At 48.2% G+C, this 19,161-nt stretch overlaps 1 protein-coding gene across 4 annotated transcripts in view; it reads right to left on the minus strand.

The window, feature by feature from the left end:
• Positions 1-1,820: 1,820 nt before the first annotated feature.
• The window catches only part of LOC146813632 (RNA guanine-N7 methyltransferase-activating subunit-like protein), a 44,758-nt gene continuing 27,417 nt past the window's right edge, over positions 1,821-19,161 (minus strand). For all 4 annotated transcript variants that reach the window (XM_085610106.1, XM_085610107.1, XM_085610109.1 and 1 more), the window contains exon 3: positions 1,821-3,780. In XM_085610106.1, the coding sequence (XP_085466232.1) occupies positions 3,585-3,780 (196 nt within the window). In that variant the 3' untranslated portion in view covers positions 1,821-3,584. The remainder of the gene's footprint in view (positions 3,781-19,161) is intronic.

Raw genomic sequence — 19,161 nt, forward strand, 5'->3', positions numbered from 1 at the left:
TGCAATCCCAGCAGGCTGCAAGATTACACGTCAAACGCCTTCAGAAGCTAGGAGGACTTTCAATCATCTACAAAGAACCATCAAGTGTTCAATGACCATAGAGAACACACCTCGATTCATGAAACAGCTGCACTTTAAGCTGCAAATCTTCAAAAACGTCACCCTAAGCAGAACCCACGTCTATCGGCCATCGGGAGCAGTAAATCGTCAAAAACGTCACCCTAAGCAGAACCCACGTCTATCAGCCATCGGGAGCTGTAAATCGTCAAAAACGTCACCCTAAGCAGAACCCACGTCTATCAGCCGTCGGGAGCTGTAAATCGTCAAAAACGTCACCCTAAGCAGAACCCATGTCAATCAGCCATCGGGAGCTGTAAATCGTCAAATACTTCACCCTGCGTGGAAACCTCGTCTATCAGCCATGGGACCACGCGCCACCCTCACCAACCACATCACGGACTTCATCATTCTCTCACCATTGACTCGAAAACCTTCATACTCTTCAGGGACTTCAACTTCCACCTGGAAGACCCAACTGACCCGTGCTCCAGAGCACTCCTAGAAAGCCTGAACAGTGGACTAATCCAGATCATCACAGAACCCACACACATCGTAGGGCACACACTGTCCATTAAGAGGCAACTGAGGTTTTCATTTTCAAAGCCCAAAGCACCCGTGTATAAGTTGAAGTCTTTCATCCAGCAACACCACACGGTACCACGATTATCGGTGTCACTCAAACTGAATGGCTGCAGTGTCCTAAGTGATAGTGCTCCATGAACAGCACGAGATGACTGTGTCGCTGTAGGTAGGAACACAGAAAGATTTGATCCTGCTGCTGTGATGGGTTTGTCATCCAATGTTGATGCAGCCAAACCGTTGTGGGCCTCGTAGAATTCACTCAATGACACAACTTAAATGCTCAGCACACGCATCTCTGCAGCCTTCATCGCCAGTGAAAGATCACTATGCAGGATCTTGGTCTTAAGGTTCTCTTGTGCCAGCGTGCTCTCCTTGTTAACGATGTACAGACAGCAGGTAAGTGCAATTAGGCACTTCTTTATTTAATATGATACATGCAATGCTATATTCACTGCAGGTCCATAACAGACTTGGATGGAGAGCATGCCGACACGCTTCTGTACGCAATACAGTTGGAGTCCAAACTGCATTGCCTGTTGCCTGCACTGGCCTTCCAGCGTGGAGACAAACATCAATGCACTAGGATCCAGTGCAACTGGAAGATAGGCAATCCATTATACACTACAGGGAGCCGGAGTAGGAACATCATTGCTCAGACCCTTCCGCCAGCTGCAAGGGCTCGTTTTTTTTGTCTGAAGCAACCAATCCAAGGCCTGCAGTGGGAACAGCACCAGAGCGCCACGGAAAGTAGTTATGTCCACAGGAAAGCCAACTCCGCTGCCCCCACACAACTCTTAAGGTCACTGCAGGTGTCTGCTTAATTTTTAAAAGTCTTGTTGTTTCCATTTAAAAAAAACCCAAAAAAAAACACTTTTTGCACAATCTATTTATTGTGGGCGATACATCTTCTACCCGAAATAGACCCTGTATCTCCACAACAAACTCACAGTTGAGCCAGAACCCCTGATAATCTGAGCGCAAATAGAAGCCAGAGTAGCACCTAGCTTCCAAACTCCTGGGACAGCAGCAATACTTGTAACAGGGACTGAAGAGGCCTTCTCTGCAGCTGTGCGGGCTCCAGAGTACTGGCCTGACAAGAACTTTACAACAAGTCACAGACCGAATCAGTAACAGAACTTCTGAGACCAACCAGAGGAGTGTGTTGAACGCAATGCATCTGAAGGAGGAGCGTATGAGTTTATTGAACAGAAACAAAGTAAGGCCTATGACCCTTACCTTGAACAAACACAGATTTGATACACATTAACTAAAAGGTCATTTTTATAAAAACAAGTTAAACTTGAACAAAAATATGTATACAGAATGAAACAGAGGTTGATCAAATATTCCATCATGAGAATCACCTTTAAAATAGGTTTTCAAAAGTGAAAGTATTTGCTGTCTAGAAGTGTTCGAATGGTTTTAAAACCATAGCTGGAACCGTTTGAAAATGTACTTTAACACGTCAGAAAATGCTATCCTCGGCAAACACTAGAAGCTGCTCAACTCCCTTTCATACCACAGGACCCAACTACAGACACCAGTCAAGTTAGGGAGGATCTACAGGCAACATCGAGGAAACTAAAAGAAGTCACTAGAACTAGCACAAGTTGATCAAGTAACATTTTAACGTCGGTCTTTTTAATAGTAGTCCCTTCCTTGGCTTCCATCTACTTTCATCTTTACATCAGGGCATACCCTCACATTACATCCTTCTGCAGGGTGACGGGGAATGCAATGGGACCTATCCACCCCTTCGTGGTCTCTCCGTCTTGCCTGACGTGTATCCATTGACACAGGTTGTACTGCTTTTTGTTCTTTGGAGTGGTGCTGGTGGCTGGGCAGCATAGGGGGATCTCGCTCCTCAGCAGAGACAGGCGAGGCAGAGAATGGTATGGGGTGGGGGAGGAACACAGTGAACATCAGTTCCTGCGTACCGCTTGCTACAAATAATATCGGGGAGCAGATTGGGAGGATTATATCAGGGGGTGCCTTTTAAGACTGTAGGGACTCCTGAGACTTCTGACCTAAAGTCTTCACCAACACTTTGCCAGCTTTGTGTCAAGGCGATGGATGCCTTATCCTTGACTGAGGTGGGCTGCGCCCTGTACAGCGGTGCCCACAGAACCTGCACTGGCAGTAGCCAAGTAGTGCGCACCAAGGGTGAAAGCAGGAGTTTGGTATCAACAGTACAATACTGGCACGGTGTTTGGGAACCACTCTACAATAACTTCTCAGTGAAGGAGCAAAGAAATCACACGATTCAAAGAAAGGGAGTAAAGGAGTCAGTAGATTGCTGCAAACTTGCAGAGTTTTTGCAGAGTTTTTGGAGCTCTCTTGGTTTGGGACCAAAAGACAGTTTGGGGAGTCAAGACTTCTAGCACCTTTTCCAATCTTCACCATCATCGAGACAGCCTCCATTTCAACTCCACAATAGAAACATTGCAGGTGAGACAATGACAGATGCTGATATACACAAAGGCAGGTGTGTCTGGTAAATATCAAACTCGGAAGAAAAACATTCAGTCTCTCACTTAACCTATTTTACCCTTCGTTCAAGTATTCAAATTAAATATTCCACAGCTAAGCACAAAAATGGAACACACTGCTATTGACACAGTCCTGGGATCTATCTGAGGTATACATTAAATCCTATGACCAGTTCCCTGAACCAGTATCACACGCCACTTCGGTGCACAGCTTGAAACATTCCAATGTTTAGAGCGAAGCATGTCAAAAGTCTTAGTGCTTGAAAATAAAATACCAAAATAATTCATGTAAGCTTATTTCACAAAAAATTGTGCAGCGCTCCCCAATAGCAGCATCCTAATGTCCAAAATAATCACAGAAGGCCAATAGAACAAAACGTAAACTGAGGAAGTGATGATGGAATAAACAATAGACCCATTAGTTGTTTATGGACACTTCCTGTGAGGTCAGCTCTAGTAGTAGTCTTGCCGGGGCCTCTGGTTGTAGGAGTTGTAGCTGTTCTGTTGCCCATATGATGAGTAGTGAGACTGCCCCTGCCGGTGGCCCTGGTAGTGGTTTCCCCATCCCCTTCCGTGCCACTGCTGGTCCGGCCTGCTGGACCAGTCGCGCCTCTCTCCTCTTTCTCTAAATTGTCTGTTGTCCTGGAACCTGCAACAGAATGAATTCAAAACCAATTTAATCAAAGAAGTGGTTGGTTGCAAAACAAGGTATTCATTTACGGTATGCCTGGCAGGTGCTATGTACAATGTACAAAGAATGTAGTTTAGAACTAGAATTTTGCAGTTGACTTTGAGGTCGGCACCCCACCCCTCCCTACTGTGGCTACTTACAGAGCAGTCCAAAATCCCTTACTGTGGCACTCGAACAGGGAACCATCACAGGAGCCCAACAGTGTGGTGTAGGGCCTGTAGGATCAACATGCATTTTGAAAATACTAATCTGTTCGGTAGCCACCCCTGTAAACCATGACTACATATGCCACAGATTGGTACATATGTTGACAGACTCTGAACCGATGGCTTCAGCAGGAAGACACTGGAAAACAGCACTGCTGGTTAAGCCCCTCCTCCCCCCCCCCCCCCAAGCACTCCCAAGAGGAGTCTTTTTCAGGTAATCTATTCACCTGACAGCTCACACTAGTCACTTCATAAGGTACAGTTCAGACTGAAGACCACTAAGCTCTTCAGTTCTCAGCTCTAAAATCTGACATTTCATCAACCCCACTCCTGTCCCGACAACATTTGATCATTTTTAATATTCACTGAAAGATCCTCTTGAGACTCAAGGAATATTCACTGAAAGATCCGCTTGAGACACAAAGAATATTCACTGAAAGATCCGCTTGAGACTCAAAGTTAATGGGACCTAAGGCCGTCCCCTTGGGTATCAGAAAAAGAAAATCTAAATAATGCCTCGGATGTCCTTCACTCCCTCAGCACTTCTTCAGTCTCAGCTTGAGACGATCTGCCTCTTAGGGACCTACCAAACTTTCTGGATTCCACAGAACCACGGCCGCGACATTCAAGAGGTGAAATAAGGCAACAGCAAGAAAGGGCAGAATTAAGGACATTAAGCTGTTTCCAGCTTCTGTAATTCCATCCAGATAAGGGCGCATCCCTACTCCACAAGACCCTTCTCTTCAAGCAACACCTCCTTCATACACAACCTGGCCTTGGTTTACTGCTTTTTGACCCAGTAAAACCTTCCCTTTTCTCCTTTCCTTCTGTATTCTTCTCGTACCCTCTGCTTTTCCCCACTCTCTTTCCCACACCCTGTATAAGTCACTCATTATTTGCTCTCTATTGTACTCTGTTTTGTGCAGCACTCGGATGCCTACCTAGGTAGTTTTGTGCTATAGTTGAGTGACATGCATACATACCACACACAAAATCCCCCAGACTTCAACAACAATACCTTCAGCTAACCTACAGGACTGTCCTTCAATCACATCACAAAACATGGTGGTCATGTTTGATTAAAAGCTTTGATTGTCAGAATAACACAATGCAGTTATCAAGGGTGTCACTGATCAACTTTCCTTGTCCCTGTAAATCATCCATCACCTGCGGCTCAAACATGGGATGGAACCCGCTTGGATCCTAGGGACTGTGCAACCCAACAATAGGTTGGGTGTTGCTTACCAAGGAACTCACAAATGCTACAAAACAGCCAGCCAAACTAGGTCTCAAGCTTTAGAAACTAGATTGGTTCAAATGGCTCTCTCTGGAGTCAAGTATCAAATTCAAAACTTCTTGCACCATCCAAAAGGGGCTTTGGCATCAAAGATCACAGCCACGTGCAAAAGATAGCTCCTCGTTGCATCCCCATCGTACTCCAGTCAAAACCATAGGGTCACCCGACTCAGACCCGATTGACTGATGAACAGTCAACTGTCAAACAGACAGAGGCAGGGCTTTGTGTGTAGCCGTGCGCTCCACAAGTGCGCATCATTCATTTATTCATCCACCAGAGGGAGATTGCTATACACCAGCTTCATCCGTTTCAGAGAGTCTTGAAGATCGCTGACACGCAGAGGCTCGCTTGCATTAAGATCCTCGGTGAAGCGCCACGAAGGACCCCGGTGAACCCCTCCTGTACACTAAGACCTCGGTGAAGGGCCACGAAGGACCCCGGTGAACCTCTCCTGTACACCAAGGCCTCAGTGAAGGTCCGCGAAGGACCCCGGTGAACCTCCCCTTCTCCTCCTAAGACCTCGGTGAAGGGCCACGAAGGACCCCGGTGAACCCTGTACACTAAGAACTCGGTGAAGAGCCACGAAGGACCCCGGTGAACCCCTCCTGTACACCAAGAACTCGGTGAAGGGCCACGAAGGACCCCGGTGAACCCTGTACACGACGACATCTGTGAAGGGCCACGAAGGACCCCGGTGAACCCCTCCTCTACACTAAGACCTTGGTGAAGGGCCAGGAAAGACCCCGGTGAACCCCTCCTCTACACTAAGACCTCGGTGAAGGGCCATGAAGGACGCCGGTAAACCCCTCTTGCACACTAAGACCTCGGTGAACCCCTCTGTACACCCAGACTCCTACGAAAGACCCCGGCGAACCTCTCCTGTAAACTAAGACCTCAGTGAAGGACCCCAGTGAACACCTCCTGTACACCAAGACCTTGGTGAAGGACCCCGGTGAACACCTCCTGTACACTAAGACCTCGGTGAAGGGCCACAAGGGACCCCAGTGAACCCCTCGTCTACACTAAGACCACGGTGAAGGGCCACAAGCCAAACAGATGGCATCTTCATTCTTGGTAGAGCCTCTTGGCATCTGTCTCCCTGCCTCTTCTCGCACTTCTATTCTATCTAACTGCACGTCCTTCCACTTTTCTCGCTTCTTTTCCTTCTTTCCTCGCACTTTGTCCTCTGCTCTTCCATAGACCTCAGTTTTTCACTCCAGAGATTCTGTAAAACGTTGTCATTTTCTTTCAGATTTTCTAACTTTGTTTCTTCTTTTACCACAGATTCCCTCTGGTTTTTTAAGCCACTCACTCCTCTGTCCAGCTGTTCTTTCCCTCTCCCGCTTCCCTGGCACCACGCCCCGCTCCCAGGTGACCTACTTATTGGAGGCCGCAGCGTGGTCCAATTGAGCAGGTTACCAGGCCAGCTCTCCACTGCTGCTCGCTACAGCAGGCTCTCTCTCGCTCGGCTTAACCGCTGCACTCCTCCACACTTGGTCCCTCAGCTTGCTCTCCACAGTTTGCCATCTCTGTCTCTGCCTCTTCCCGCACTTCTCTTCCGTCTAACTGCTTGTTCTCCTGCCTTTCTCACTTCTTTTCCCTCATTCCTCACACTTTGTCCTTTGCTCTTCCATAAACATAACATGACATAACATGTGTGTTAGACCTGGCACCATTGGCGTAGGTCTTCCTTCCATTTTTGTCATTGTCTCCTTCATGGTTGCGGGTGTTAGATGTTCTGGGCGCTGTGCCACTGCCATTCAGTAACACAGCACAAATGCTCCTTATTATAAAATAACTGATGAACCGATGTAGTCCTAGTAGTACCAAGGAACATGCTAGGGAAGTCGAATTTGGTATGCTTCCACTCCAAATATTAACGTGCATCTGGTAGTAGTGATTGTCTTGTTGTTCTGCGTGTGCAACTGCCGCTTTTGGAAAGTAGGTATCTTTTTGTCTAAGTCTTTGTGTGTTTCACTGGTATGTGTATTGGTTGTCTGGTTTAGAGGGCCAGGGCAGGCCGGGGCCGATCTGGGTCGAATGGAGCAATCTGCTGTTGAAGTATGGGGAGGGGTGACACCTTTGATCTGAGCAGGGCTGTGCCTGGCAAGGTGAATGAAGGCTCCACCTCCCGCTGAGTGTCTGATGGTGGGCCCCTCTCCCCGGAAGGGAGGATGCAGCCTCGTAAATAAAGTGACCCAAGTCAACACCAAAATGGTTCTGGCCGGGTTGAGTGATTTGTGAATTTCTCAAGAACAAAGACTTTTGGGGTATAAAGATCTGAGCTGAAACCCCTTTGTGGTGTGTAACTTCGGGATGCCAAGATGAACCTCTGGCCGTGTAAACGAGAGGGAAAGGACTTTGAAACTTTCATACATCCACTGAAGCAACTACCCAAGGGCCTGAATTGAGCTTGCCCCCTGCCAAAGTTTCAGGGACATTAGACTTCATTCCTCAGCATCCCCGATTCCTATTGAGGGAAATCCTACTCACAGGCGAGGCCTCTGTCGAGAAATCCAAGGCCTCTGGATCTACTGTGGGAAACGCTGTTTTTGCTTGTCTACGGAAACTATTGCTATCGCCATTGTGGGCCGCTGCAGCTGAGAAGCTGTGCCGCTGAGTGCCCGCATTTGCCTTGCCTACGGAAATTATTGCTATCGCCATTGTGGGCCGCTGCAGTTGAGAAGTTGTGCCGCTGAGTGCCCAACATTTGCCTTGTCTACGGAAACTATTGCTATCGCCATTGTGGGCCGCTGCAGCTGAGAAGCTGGGTCACTGAGTGCCCGCATAGGCCTTGCTACGAGATCTATTGTGGACGCCATTGTGGGCCGCTGCAGTCGAGGAGCTGTGCCGCTGAGTGCCTACCTGGGCCTTGCTACGAAAAACCTTGTTGTCGCTATTGTGGGCCGCTGCCGCTGAGAAGCGGTGTCGCTGGGTGCCCGCATTTGCCCTACTACGAGAATCAGAACCACCGCCACTGTGGGCCGCTGCAGCCAAGGAGCTGTGTCACTGCAGGCCCGCATTGGCTTTGCTACAAGAGTTCTTGCTATCATTGTTTTGGGCCGCCGCCATCAAGAAGCTGTGCCGCTGAGTGCCCATCCTTACTTTGCCACAAGAATCATCGTTATCGCTATCGTGGGCCGCTGCAGCTGAGGAGCTGTGCCGCTGAGTGCCCACGCTAGTCCCACATCAGGAGTCTTGTCAACTTCCGCGTGCGCCGCTGGGTGCCGCTTCTACGCCGTCCCAGGATTATCGTGAGTGCACGCTGTGGATTGCCACCGCCCAAGAACTGTGGCCGCTGTGAGTCCGCCTGCCATCCCGCACCTTCCCCGAGGAGCTGTGCACCGTGCCCCTTTATATCCCAAGTACCTTGTGCATCACCGGGTCGCATAGACCCTGGCCCGAACTAAGTTCGTTCCGCACGCACAAGTGCTCCCATCGCTCGAGACGAATCTGTAATTATGTGCATTGTGGTTCTTTGAGCATTCCTCAGTTTCGTGTTTAATCTATATAAAGATAACATTTTTTTATAACTGCTTGTGGTGTCTATTTTTGCAGCGTCTTTCCTGTGTTATTGTGTATGGTCCTAAATGCTTCACACACTGCCTCTGAGATAGGCGTGTCTGCTCGTGCTACGTTACCAGAGGGTTGAGCAGGGGTTATCAAAGGGTGTAGCCCCCTTACTCTGACTTAGGAAGAAGGGTCACTATTCGACATCGGCGCCAGCCACTGTCGACTAGAGGCCCACATTTCTAACAATGTGTATTTGTAAAGCGCACGTTCACCACTAACGGGGTATCTTGGCGCTGATGATTATTGTTACCCAACTCAATGGTACCCATTTTATCGACCTCAAATGGATGAAGGGCTGAGTGGACCCGCCAGGATTTGAACCTGTGACCATGAGGTCAAACACAGGCCCCAGCAGTGGATGCATTAGTCCACAGAGCCACCAGACCCGGCTAACCTGGTTTTCTCCTCACAGATTTCCTAACTTGTCTTTTTCTGTCAGATTACCTAACTTTGTCGTTTCTTTCAGATTCTTTAACTTGTCTTTTTTTTTCAGTCTCTCAAAATGTTGTCGTTTTGTTTCAGATTCCCTAACTTTGTTTCTTTTTTCCACAGATTCCCCCTTGATTTTTTAAGCCACTCACTCCCCCCGTGCCTCCCTTCACCTCCCGGCACTGCCCTCTCCATTGCAACATCAAATCTGCCACACAGAAACCCCACCTTCACCGACGAGGAACAACTACACTGTCTACTCATCAACACCCACTCTCTCCACAAACATGCCAGTGAAATCTGAGACACCTTAACCTCTCTCATGCCAGACCTAGTCTTCTCACCGAGACATGGCTAAACCCAGCATCAGCTCCCGTCATTGCTGCAATGTTTACCAGTGGATACAAAAGAATACACTGCAACCTCATCAACAAACATGAGGGCGGAATAGCCATCATTCACAAAGAGGACATCAACTGCACATCAACCACGGATGCTCCCACTTCCACCATGGAACACCTCAATTTTCAGATCAACTGTAACAGCAAAACCACACTAAGAGGCACCCTCGATTACCGAACCCTCCAGAAGCCCGCCTTCTGAAAGGACATCACAGATTTCATCACCCCACTAGCCATCCACTCCAAAGACTTCCTCCTCCTAGGGGACCTCAACTTCCACCTGTAGGACCCCTCTGACCCAAACAACACCAACCTCCTCAAGATCCTGGAGAACCTAAAACTCGACCAGTCAGTAACCAACCCGACACACACCGCTGGACACACACTGGAAACCATTTTATACGCCAGCATCAAACTCACCTACAGCCAAATCAGCACAATCACCTGTTCCGACCACTCTATGGTGCACTTCCTCATCTCCTCCACCACCAATCCATTGACCAATCTCTCCAGCACCCCTCACAGTAGCTGGAGCTCAGAGGACCTCTGGGGACACACGCTTGATGCATCACTACCTCCTCCCCCCCCCCCCCCCCCACCACAACCCTGACAAAGCAGTCAAAAACTTCAATACCTGGCTCACCCACTGTACCGAAAAACTCACTCCCCGCAAACACCCCAGACCCTGCAAATCCCCATACTGAGCCAACTGGTTCACAGACAAACTGTCAACACCAAACTGCAAGAAACAGGCAAGCCAACAAGACCCCCTTCCAACAGGAAAAATCTCACAAGAGAACTAAACAAATACCACTCCCAACTATAGAATGCAAAGAAAGAGGTCCTCAACAACCGCCTCAAAGCCAGCTCCAATCACAGCAAGGAACTCTTTAGCATCGTCAAGGAGTTAACCAACCCAACAGCAACAGAAAACGCCATCACCGCCACCCAGGACCTCTGTGACTCCCTCGCAGAGTTTTACTACAACAACATACAAACACTTCGACTCCCAAGCCCCCGATGACACCCTCAGCACTCTATATACCAACAAAGACAACACCCCAGCCACCATCTCAATCTGGGAACCCCTCACCATGCAGACCACCACCACCCTCATGAGCTCCATCCACTCCGGAGCTCCAAGGGACCCCTGCCCTCACCACACGAAAAAAGGAACCAACTCCACCAGCAAGGAGCTCACTCCCATCCTGAAAGCCTCCATCACCCATGCCTACTCCCCACCGCATGGAAGCCCACAGAACTCAAACCTCTTCTTTAAAAAAAAAACTAAAAATAAAACTTCCTCGCACCCAGCAGTCCTTAAAAATTACCGAACCATCTTGCTACTACCCTTCGCAGCCAAAGTCCAAGAAAAAGCAAACACCACTCACTTTATCAACCATTTTGAAACCAACAACCTCCTGGATCCCTCGCAATCAGATTTTGGCGCCAACCATAGCACGGAAACTGCCCTCATAGCAGCCACAGATGACATTAGAGCCCTCATGCCAGAAACCGGTCCTAGGAAGCTTGTTTCCGGTCCAGGAAAGACATGGCTTGGCAGTTCGGGCTGGACTGTTCCCATGAGGCACAGGGTCAGACTGATTTGCATATGGCCATGTCTGAACTGGGGTGGCAGAGTGGGCTAAAGAACGGTGATGGATTAAACCCAGATCAGTTGACTGGGGGTGAGTGCTTGCAATGTTCAACACTCCATCCATCATTTCCTTTGGTTTTGCTTTGTTCGCCATAAGTTGGCAGGGTATGTCAGACGTGAGTCCCTTGCTCCCTTTGCCACTGGATTCAAGCAAGCCTGGCTGAAGACGGCTGACATGCCAGAAACCGGTCCTAGGAAGCTTGTTTCCGGTCCAGGAAAGACATGGCTTGGCAGTTCGGGCTGGACTGTTCCCATGAGGCACAGGGTCAGACTGATTTGCATATGGCCATGTCTGAACTGGGGTGGCAGAGTGGGCTAAAGAACGGTGATGGATTAAACCCAGATCAGTTGACTGGGGGCGAGTGCTTGCAATGTTCAACACTCCGTCCATCATTTCCTTTGGTTTTGCTTTCCCTCATGGACAAGGGTGAAACCGCTGCCCTCAATCTCCTAGACCCCTCCACAGCCTTCGACACTGTATCGCGCTACACTCTCCTCCACAACCTCCACCAGTTTGGCATCCAAGGAAATGTCCTCAAATGGATTGCCTCCTTTCTCACAGGCAGAACCCAAAGCATCTACCTTCCACCCTACTCCTCAGCCCCAAAGTACATCATCTGCAGAGTTCCCCATGCTCCTCTCTAATTCCCACCCTCTTCAACACCTATATGCCCCCCATAGTCCCTTTGGTTAAATCTCATAACATGAACATCATATCCACAGCGGATGACATCCAACTCATCCTGTCCCTTTGCTCTGACCCTACTAACACAAAAGCCAACTTCCACAGGTGCATGACCAACGTCAGTTGGATGCAGTGCAATTGCCTCAAACTTAACACCGATAAAACCGTGATACTCCTCTTTGGGAGCACAGCCTCCCCCCTGAGATCACACCTGGTGACCCACCAAACAAGGCCCCCACTTCCGAGCCAACATAACATGCAAAACATCTAGGCATTATTCTCAATAGCAATGTATCCATGAAAAAAATGTGAATGCCATCTCCTCAGCATGTTTCCACATCCTCCGCATGTTGAAGAAAATCTTCAAATGGCTCCTCACAGACACCAGAAGCACCATTATCCAGGCACTAATCACCAGCTGCCTGGAATGCAGCAGCACCCTCTATGTAGGGATCAACGCCAAACTCCAAAAAAGGCTCCAGACAATACATAATGGAGCCACCGGGCTAGTCCTCGACCTCCCGTGATGGACACACAAGACGACCCCCACCTCACAGCACTGCACTAGTTCCCACTAGCAAACGCTGCCATTCCAAAATCCTCACCCACAGTCATAAAGCCCTCGACAACGAGGGACCAGCCTACCTCGATCAGAGAGTGAACTTCCACCAGCCCACAAGACCTCTTTGCTCCTTCTCCCTCCACCTCTTCCACTCCCCTCAAATCATCAGAAGCAGCAGCCGATACTTCTCTCACCTAGCCCCCAAACTCTGGAACGACCTCCCCCTACCTCTTCGATTAGCACCAACATTATTGGAGTTCAGAAAGAGACCGGAAACCTGTCCCTTCAACAAAGAGCTCGGAGCAGCAGAATTCCCCCACTCCCCCTAAGCATGTGGAGACCCTCATGGGTGATCAGTAGAGCTCTATAAAGTGAGTTTGATTGATCTCTCTATTTAAAGAACAAGACCCAGAGCATCTGGACGAATGACCTTGAGGTCAACACCCTAAATGCTACTTTATCCTTATTGAGAAGGAAGATGCTCAAAAGATGCTCCATTTGTGCTAGAACAAGGACATGAGGCAGGGACTCGAGCTATAAATATTGGTCGCCGACCTTTCTCAACAATTTATTGGCCAAAGTGGATCAAGGAAGCACCTAGGATGAGGCTTCCAGCTTGCACCATTGCTTCTCCAGCCAGTGATATTAGCCGGATCATAAAGAAGCCCCCAGAGTAGAGAAGATCTGCTGAGGCCTTGAACATCATGGAAGACAATTCTTGGTCTAGCTGCTGAATTTCTCTTTACGTTTGGGAGAGTCCACCTGAGCATACACTCGGTCTTGGGCTCATGAATGGAAGTGTTTGGATGAAGCCTGGGGGGGAAGGAGGGGGGGGGGGGGGGGGGACACTAGAGCAGCGCCCAAAGGTGTATTATTCTTTAATAACATCTCCTTGGCCCTTTAGCGTGTCCCACAGCTTGTTTGTTAAAGAGTGCTATTCAGATCACGAAGCTGAATGAAAGGCAGCCTCCCGGGGGATCATGACAGTATGACGCAAATACCTATAGTGGCCATCGAGTGCCTGTGAAAGGCTTTACCAAGCTCAGTTTCATTCAGCAAAACGCTGCTGCGGTGATGGATCTTAAAAATGTGCTCTTGCAAAAAAAAAAAAAAAAAAAAAGGCAACATTAAAAAGACCCGCTTTTCACCCGCTGCTCATACAATCATGGTTTAAGGTTATTCAACCATGAATATGATACCTCGGACAGAATACACTCCTTAACCCGAAAATTGCTAAACTGGACCAGAAGGGTCCGCGGAGATACATATATATATTTTTTTTTACTTTGTCATTATTTATCAAAAAACAGAGACATGGTTCATTCGTTATAATCGTCCTTGGTAACTGCATCATATACACAATGCTATTGTTAGACCTGGCACCATTGGCGGGAGTCTCCCTTCCATTTTTCCGCTGTGTCTCCTCTGTTTTTGCTGGTTATAGATGCTCTAGGCGCTCTGCCACGGCCATTCAGTGCCACAGCGCGAATGCTCCCTTTGTAAAGATGACATGTGAATTGGTACATCCATGATTGGCTTATTTGGTTTACCTGTTAGTCCCTAGTAGCGTGGCCTGTGTGTGCCCAGGGCTGGTAAACTGAATGCTGCTGGTGGGCCTGCAGCACTGGTTTGTGTCACCCACAGAAGCAGCTTGTAAAGGGTGTCTCAGACTTGCCACTGCAGTGTCTGCGTGCAGTCCAGAACTGCCACCTTGGCTGTGAAGTGCACCCACTTCCCAGCCCCTGAACCTTCCCTTGGCATCCTGTAAGCCACCCTTATGATAGGGTGGATTGTATGTGTAAGGTAGGACATGCTCTGATGTGTGTAGAATGTCCTAGTAGTGAATTACACCCAATTTCGTTTTACACTACTGTAAGGCTACCTGTTCTCCATAGGCCAGAATGGGAGGTCTGGGCTATTACATCCTATAGTCCTAACTGACCCACAGAACATGGTAGAAAAACGAATTTAGTATGCCTGAGCTCAGAATATTAAAATACATATTTTAGTGAAGGTTATTTTTATATTCTGTGTTTGAAACTACCACTTTTAGAGTATAGGTACTTTCTTGCCTAAGCCTTCCAGTGTGCTCTGCTATTATGTGTATTGGATGTCTGGTTTTGGAGGGACAGGGCAGGCTGAGTCAGACCTTGGTTGAATAGAGAGATCTGCCTTGGAGTAAGGGGAGGGGTAGCTCCTGCACTTGAATAAGGCTGTGCCTGGCAAGGTGAATGCTGGCTCCACCTCCCACTGTGCGCCTGAAGGCAGACCCCCTCTTTCTGAAAGGAAGGATGCAGCCTGGTAAACAAAGTGCCCCAGGGCTGGGCAGAACTGGTTCTGGCTGGGTTCAGAGACTTGTGACTCCTAAGAACAAAGACTTTGGGGGTATAAATATTTGTGCCCAAACCCCTACAATTGGTATTGCTCCTGGACAACAAGAAGAACCTCTGTCCGTGTGACTACAGGAATCTGCAGGAGAAGGACTGTCCTGGTGCTTGTGTGCTGTTTCTTGGACTGGCCTGCAGAGGAAAAGTACTAGGAAGGAACTTTGATTTTGTGGCTACAGCAATCACCCAAGGGCTAGAAGAGAGCTAGCCTCCTGTAGGAGTCTCAGGCACATCTGACTCCACCACCAGCCTCCTTTGTCCTCCCAGCGAGGATTTCTATCTGCAGGTGAGGCTCCAGGGCCTCTAGTTCTACTGCTGAGAAAAGAGTGCTGAAAATCGTCGCTAACCCCTGTTAGCGAGCCGCTGCAGCCGGTGAGCATAAGAAAAATTGTCGCTCTGCTGCCGCCGAGTGCTCGCTACCAGAGATCCTCGCTTCATCTGTCAGCGGGTCTGAAAACGCCCCGCTATAACGAAGATTATCGCTTCAGCTAACAGCGGGCCTGAAAACGCCCGCTATCCCGAAGAGTATCGCTTCATCTGTCAGCGGGTCTGAAAACGCTCGCTAACCCAAGTATTTGAATCGCCTGACGGGGGGCCTGAAAACGCTCGCTAAATCCAAGGATTGTCGCATTGTTTGTTAGCGTGCCCCAAAGCGCTCGCAAATCCCGAATTATCGCACCAAGCTCATTGCAGCGCGGACGCCGAGCGTTCGCCATTCCCCAAGCATCGCATCAGGATCGTCGCTCCCTCGTGGAGCGCCAATTTCTTCTATCGCAGCAAGATCGCACACGCAACAGGCTCGGTGCATCATCCTCCCTTAGCGGCAAGGATTTTATCGCATCACCGGCTTAGCGTGAAGAAGTTTGTCGCTTTGTCCTTCCCGCAACCCAGCGCATCATCCTCCCTTGCGGTAAGGATTCAGCGCATCGCTGGTTAGCGTGAGGAAATTTATCGCTACAACTCTTTAGCGACATTTTTGTTGCTTTGCTACAGTATCCAGATACCTTGTGAGTAAAAGGGTCGCAGAGACCACTGCATTGAACTGAACATCATTTTGTGCACCTTGAACTATTTTTGCAGCATTTTTAAAGTAACCATATTTTTCTCGTATTGTGGATTTTTACTGTTATTGGTCTTGTGATTAAGTCTATATAAATACACCTATTTTTTATAACTACTTGAGTGGTGTCCATTTGTAGTGTTCCTCATTGTATTACTGTGTATGGTCATAAATGCTTCACACACTGCCTCCGAGATAAGCCTAGCTGCTCGTGCTATGTTACCACAGGGTTGAGCAGGGGTTATCAAAGGGTGTAGTCTGCTTACTCTGACTTTGGAAGAAGGGTCCCTACTTGGACAGTGGCCAGCCATTGCCAACTAGAGACCCCCATTTCTAACAGTTATCATATAAATCTCACATTGTAATAAACAAAGGCATCTTACAATTTCTTAGCTTAAATGCTCTGAGTAATACAATATGTGTCGTACAATTTCAACAGGCCACTCAAGTATCTAAATGTCCCTTCAAAGTCTGTCGAGGCAGCAGATCCTGGCCATCCATCAGATGTGGTCTGTATCTCAGAATAATAGAAAAGTGCTGATGTGGTGTGCGTAAGATGGCGTTAAATCCAGCAGTGCAATATGGAGCCGTATATGACTTGTCAGTGTGGAATCTAAATATGCTAACCTATACCCGTAGGTACTAACCCTGAGTTGGACTGGGAGGCGGTGAGGTCCGCAGATATTTAGCGTTAGAAGGCTGAAATGCAAGGACACGATACACGTTTGTGAATAAGTTCCGTAATCAATTTAGTTACAGTCTGGCCATTCTTCTGCCCTTCGGTATCCCTGTGAATTGCAAAGTGAAGGGTGTGATTTATTTTCTGCATCACCTACTTTTAGTTCTGCCAATTTAGATTGCAGTTTAAGGGTTCCAGATTCCTGTTTGGGTTTGAACTTTACTTCATGTGGGAGATCTGTGTTGTGAGCAGCTGCATACTGGCATGAATCTGACTTTTTAATTGTTAATTTGATTTTCTATGTGCTTCATCTTGGGAGATTTTCATTACCCTAAGTTCTCCTAATATCTGGTGTAGGATCTAGTCTGTTGGAGGCCCCTTATACATCCGAGGTTTACAATACTGCCATTACTTGCGATTGTGCAGATTCCAGCGCTGCCCATTGAATGCTTACTTGGGCACTGTCTTGGGAACTTTCGAATACCATCCACGATGCTGAAGTAGATGCCAACATAGGTGAAAAAGTAGAAATGTGCTGTGTCTCAGCGGAATCTTTGCAAGCCACGCCATCATTACTTGCCATGTTATACATTGACTGTAGGTTTGGCTCTTCTTTGCATGTCTCCTTAGAACCAACCGCGGAAAACATAGGGTAAGCTGGCCATTTTTTAAATATTGCATTATTTCTAAACAAGGATCCATGTATGTCATTTTCGGGTTCAGGTCGTTCCACGGGATTTGAATCTACATTTTTCCCTTGTTGAATCCATCTTATGATTGAAATGTCGAGAAACCGCTTTCTAGATTCCACTCCATCAGCCTCATTACACCTTTCTTCAAGAGCAGCCTGGCCTCTCAATGTGTCTGATCTTTGCACGCCCTTTTCCTGATAGGATTGATGGTCAATCAATCGACCAGGAGAAATGATCTGTTGCACCATTTCTGAGATCCTGACGCGTACCCCAAGGTGGAAGAGGTATGGCTATGATACTTAGTGCTGCATGCCGTCTTGCCAAGCTGTCGGGTCGTTATCATGGTGTCTCTTGACATTCGTTTCATTTGTCCCCAAGAATTGAGAACAACTACTTGTGAAGTAGGTATGCATCGGATTTCAAAAGTAAAAGTGAGAGCACAATCTTGAGTCTTGAACTGACCAAGGGAATTCTGGAGGTCCCCCGAAGGGTTACAAGCCACATCCGTAGCTACACGGACGGCCTCGGGCACACGAGTTTAATTGACCTAGAAAGGTGCCTATTGCATCCCCCTAGGCCGCACACCTACCAGCAGTCAGTACTTGTTGATTTTTGTTTTTTTTTATTGCTCCACCTTGCCTCTTATTGTTTTTTAAACATTTAGCAATTTTGGTAATAGTGTGAGGTACTGCTTATACGTGCTGTGCTTTCATTATACCTCCTTGTACCTTGATACGATACAACTTTTGAGAAGCATGTACTGCTGCGCTAATATGCACTGCTACGGGGCAAGGGGACCTTGAAACAATCCAAGTTATATTTCTTCCCAATATCCCCCAGTACCTCACCAAGTGCTGCTGTCCAGTCCTCCTGCAGTATGCGATTTGCATGGTACTTTGCTGGAGGTTGGAAGGTTACAGGGTAACAAGGTGTACCATGCTTTTGCCAGACCTCTCTGCTCAGCTGATTCGAGATGCTTACCACAAATCCTGGTCTGTGGCTTCTGCATGCTTGGAGATGTGACATAGCCTTCTTTCCGAGCGGACCGCTTGCGTTCTTTCCACCAGTTCAGAAACCCCCCTGGTCTAGGAAGGGCTAAAAACAAAGGCTCCCAGGGAGGGAGGGGGTGGTTGAGCAAGCCACAAAGGCGCAAAACAGCGCAAATGGAGATCGGGTTCACTGAGAAGGAGTGGCTTGTTACACGCCTGCTATCTTGGATGCCGTCATTCACCTGGAAGCAGCCTCAACCACGGAGCATGACGGGTGCTCCAATGCCATAAGGGAAAACAAGTACCAGATTACAGAGAACTATTCCTTCAACATTTTTTCTAACACGTCAGTATTCACCACTTGGTGGCGTAAGGAATTTAAAGGCTTGAGTGACAGTTTATAAAAAGATCAAGGAGCTCCGGCGGGAATTGTCCAGCAGTCCAGACTGAACGTACTATAGAAGGGACAGTCACACCTTTTCCACTCGGTGGACCAGGCGAAGGACTTGCTGCAGTCTATTCAATGAATTTAAGGGGGGGGGGGGGGGGTAGTGACCGGGAAGGGGGTGGTGTAAGCAATACATGTTCGATTTTTAAGTTATGGTCTTATGTTTTTTTGATTAACTCTGGTTAAGCTGCGGTGCCGTCCAGGACGCCTTCAGTTTCCACTCAGGGAGCCTTATAGGTGCAATGTCAGTGAACCATCAGGGAGCGAGGGGGTG

This window comes from Triturus cristatus, chromosome 6 (assembly GCF_964204655.1).
Source record: "Triturus cristatus chromosome 6, aTriCri1.1, whole genome shotgun sequence".
Classification (NCBI taxonomy): Eukaryota; Metazoa; Chordata; class Amphibia; order Caudata; family Salamandridae; genus Triturus; species Triturus cristatus.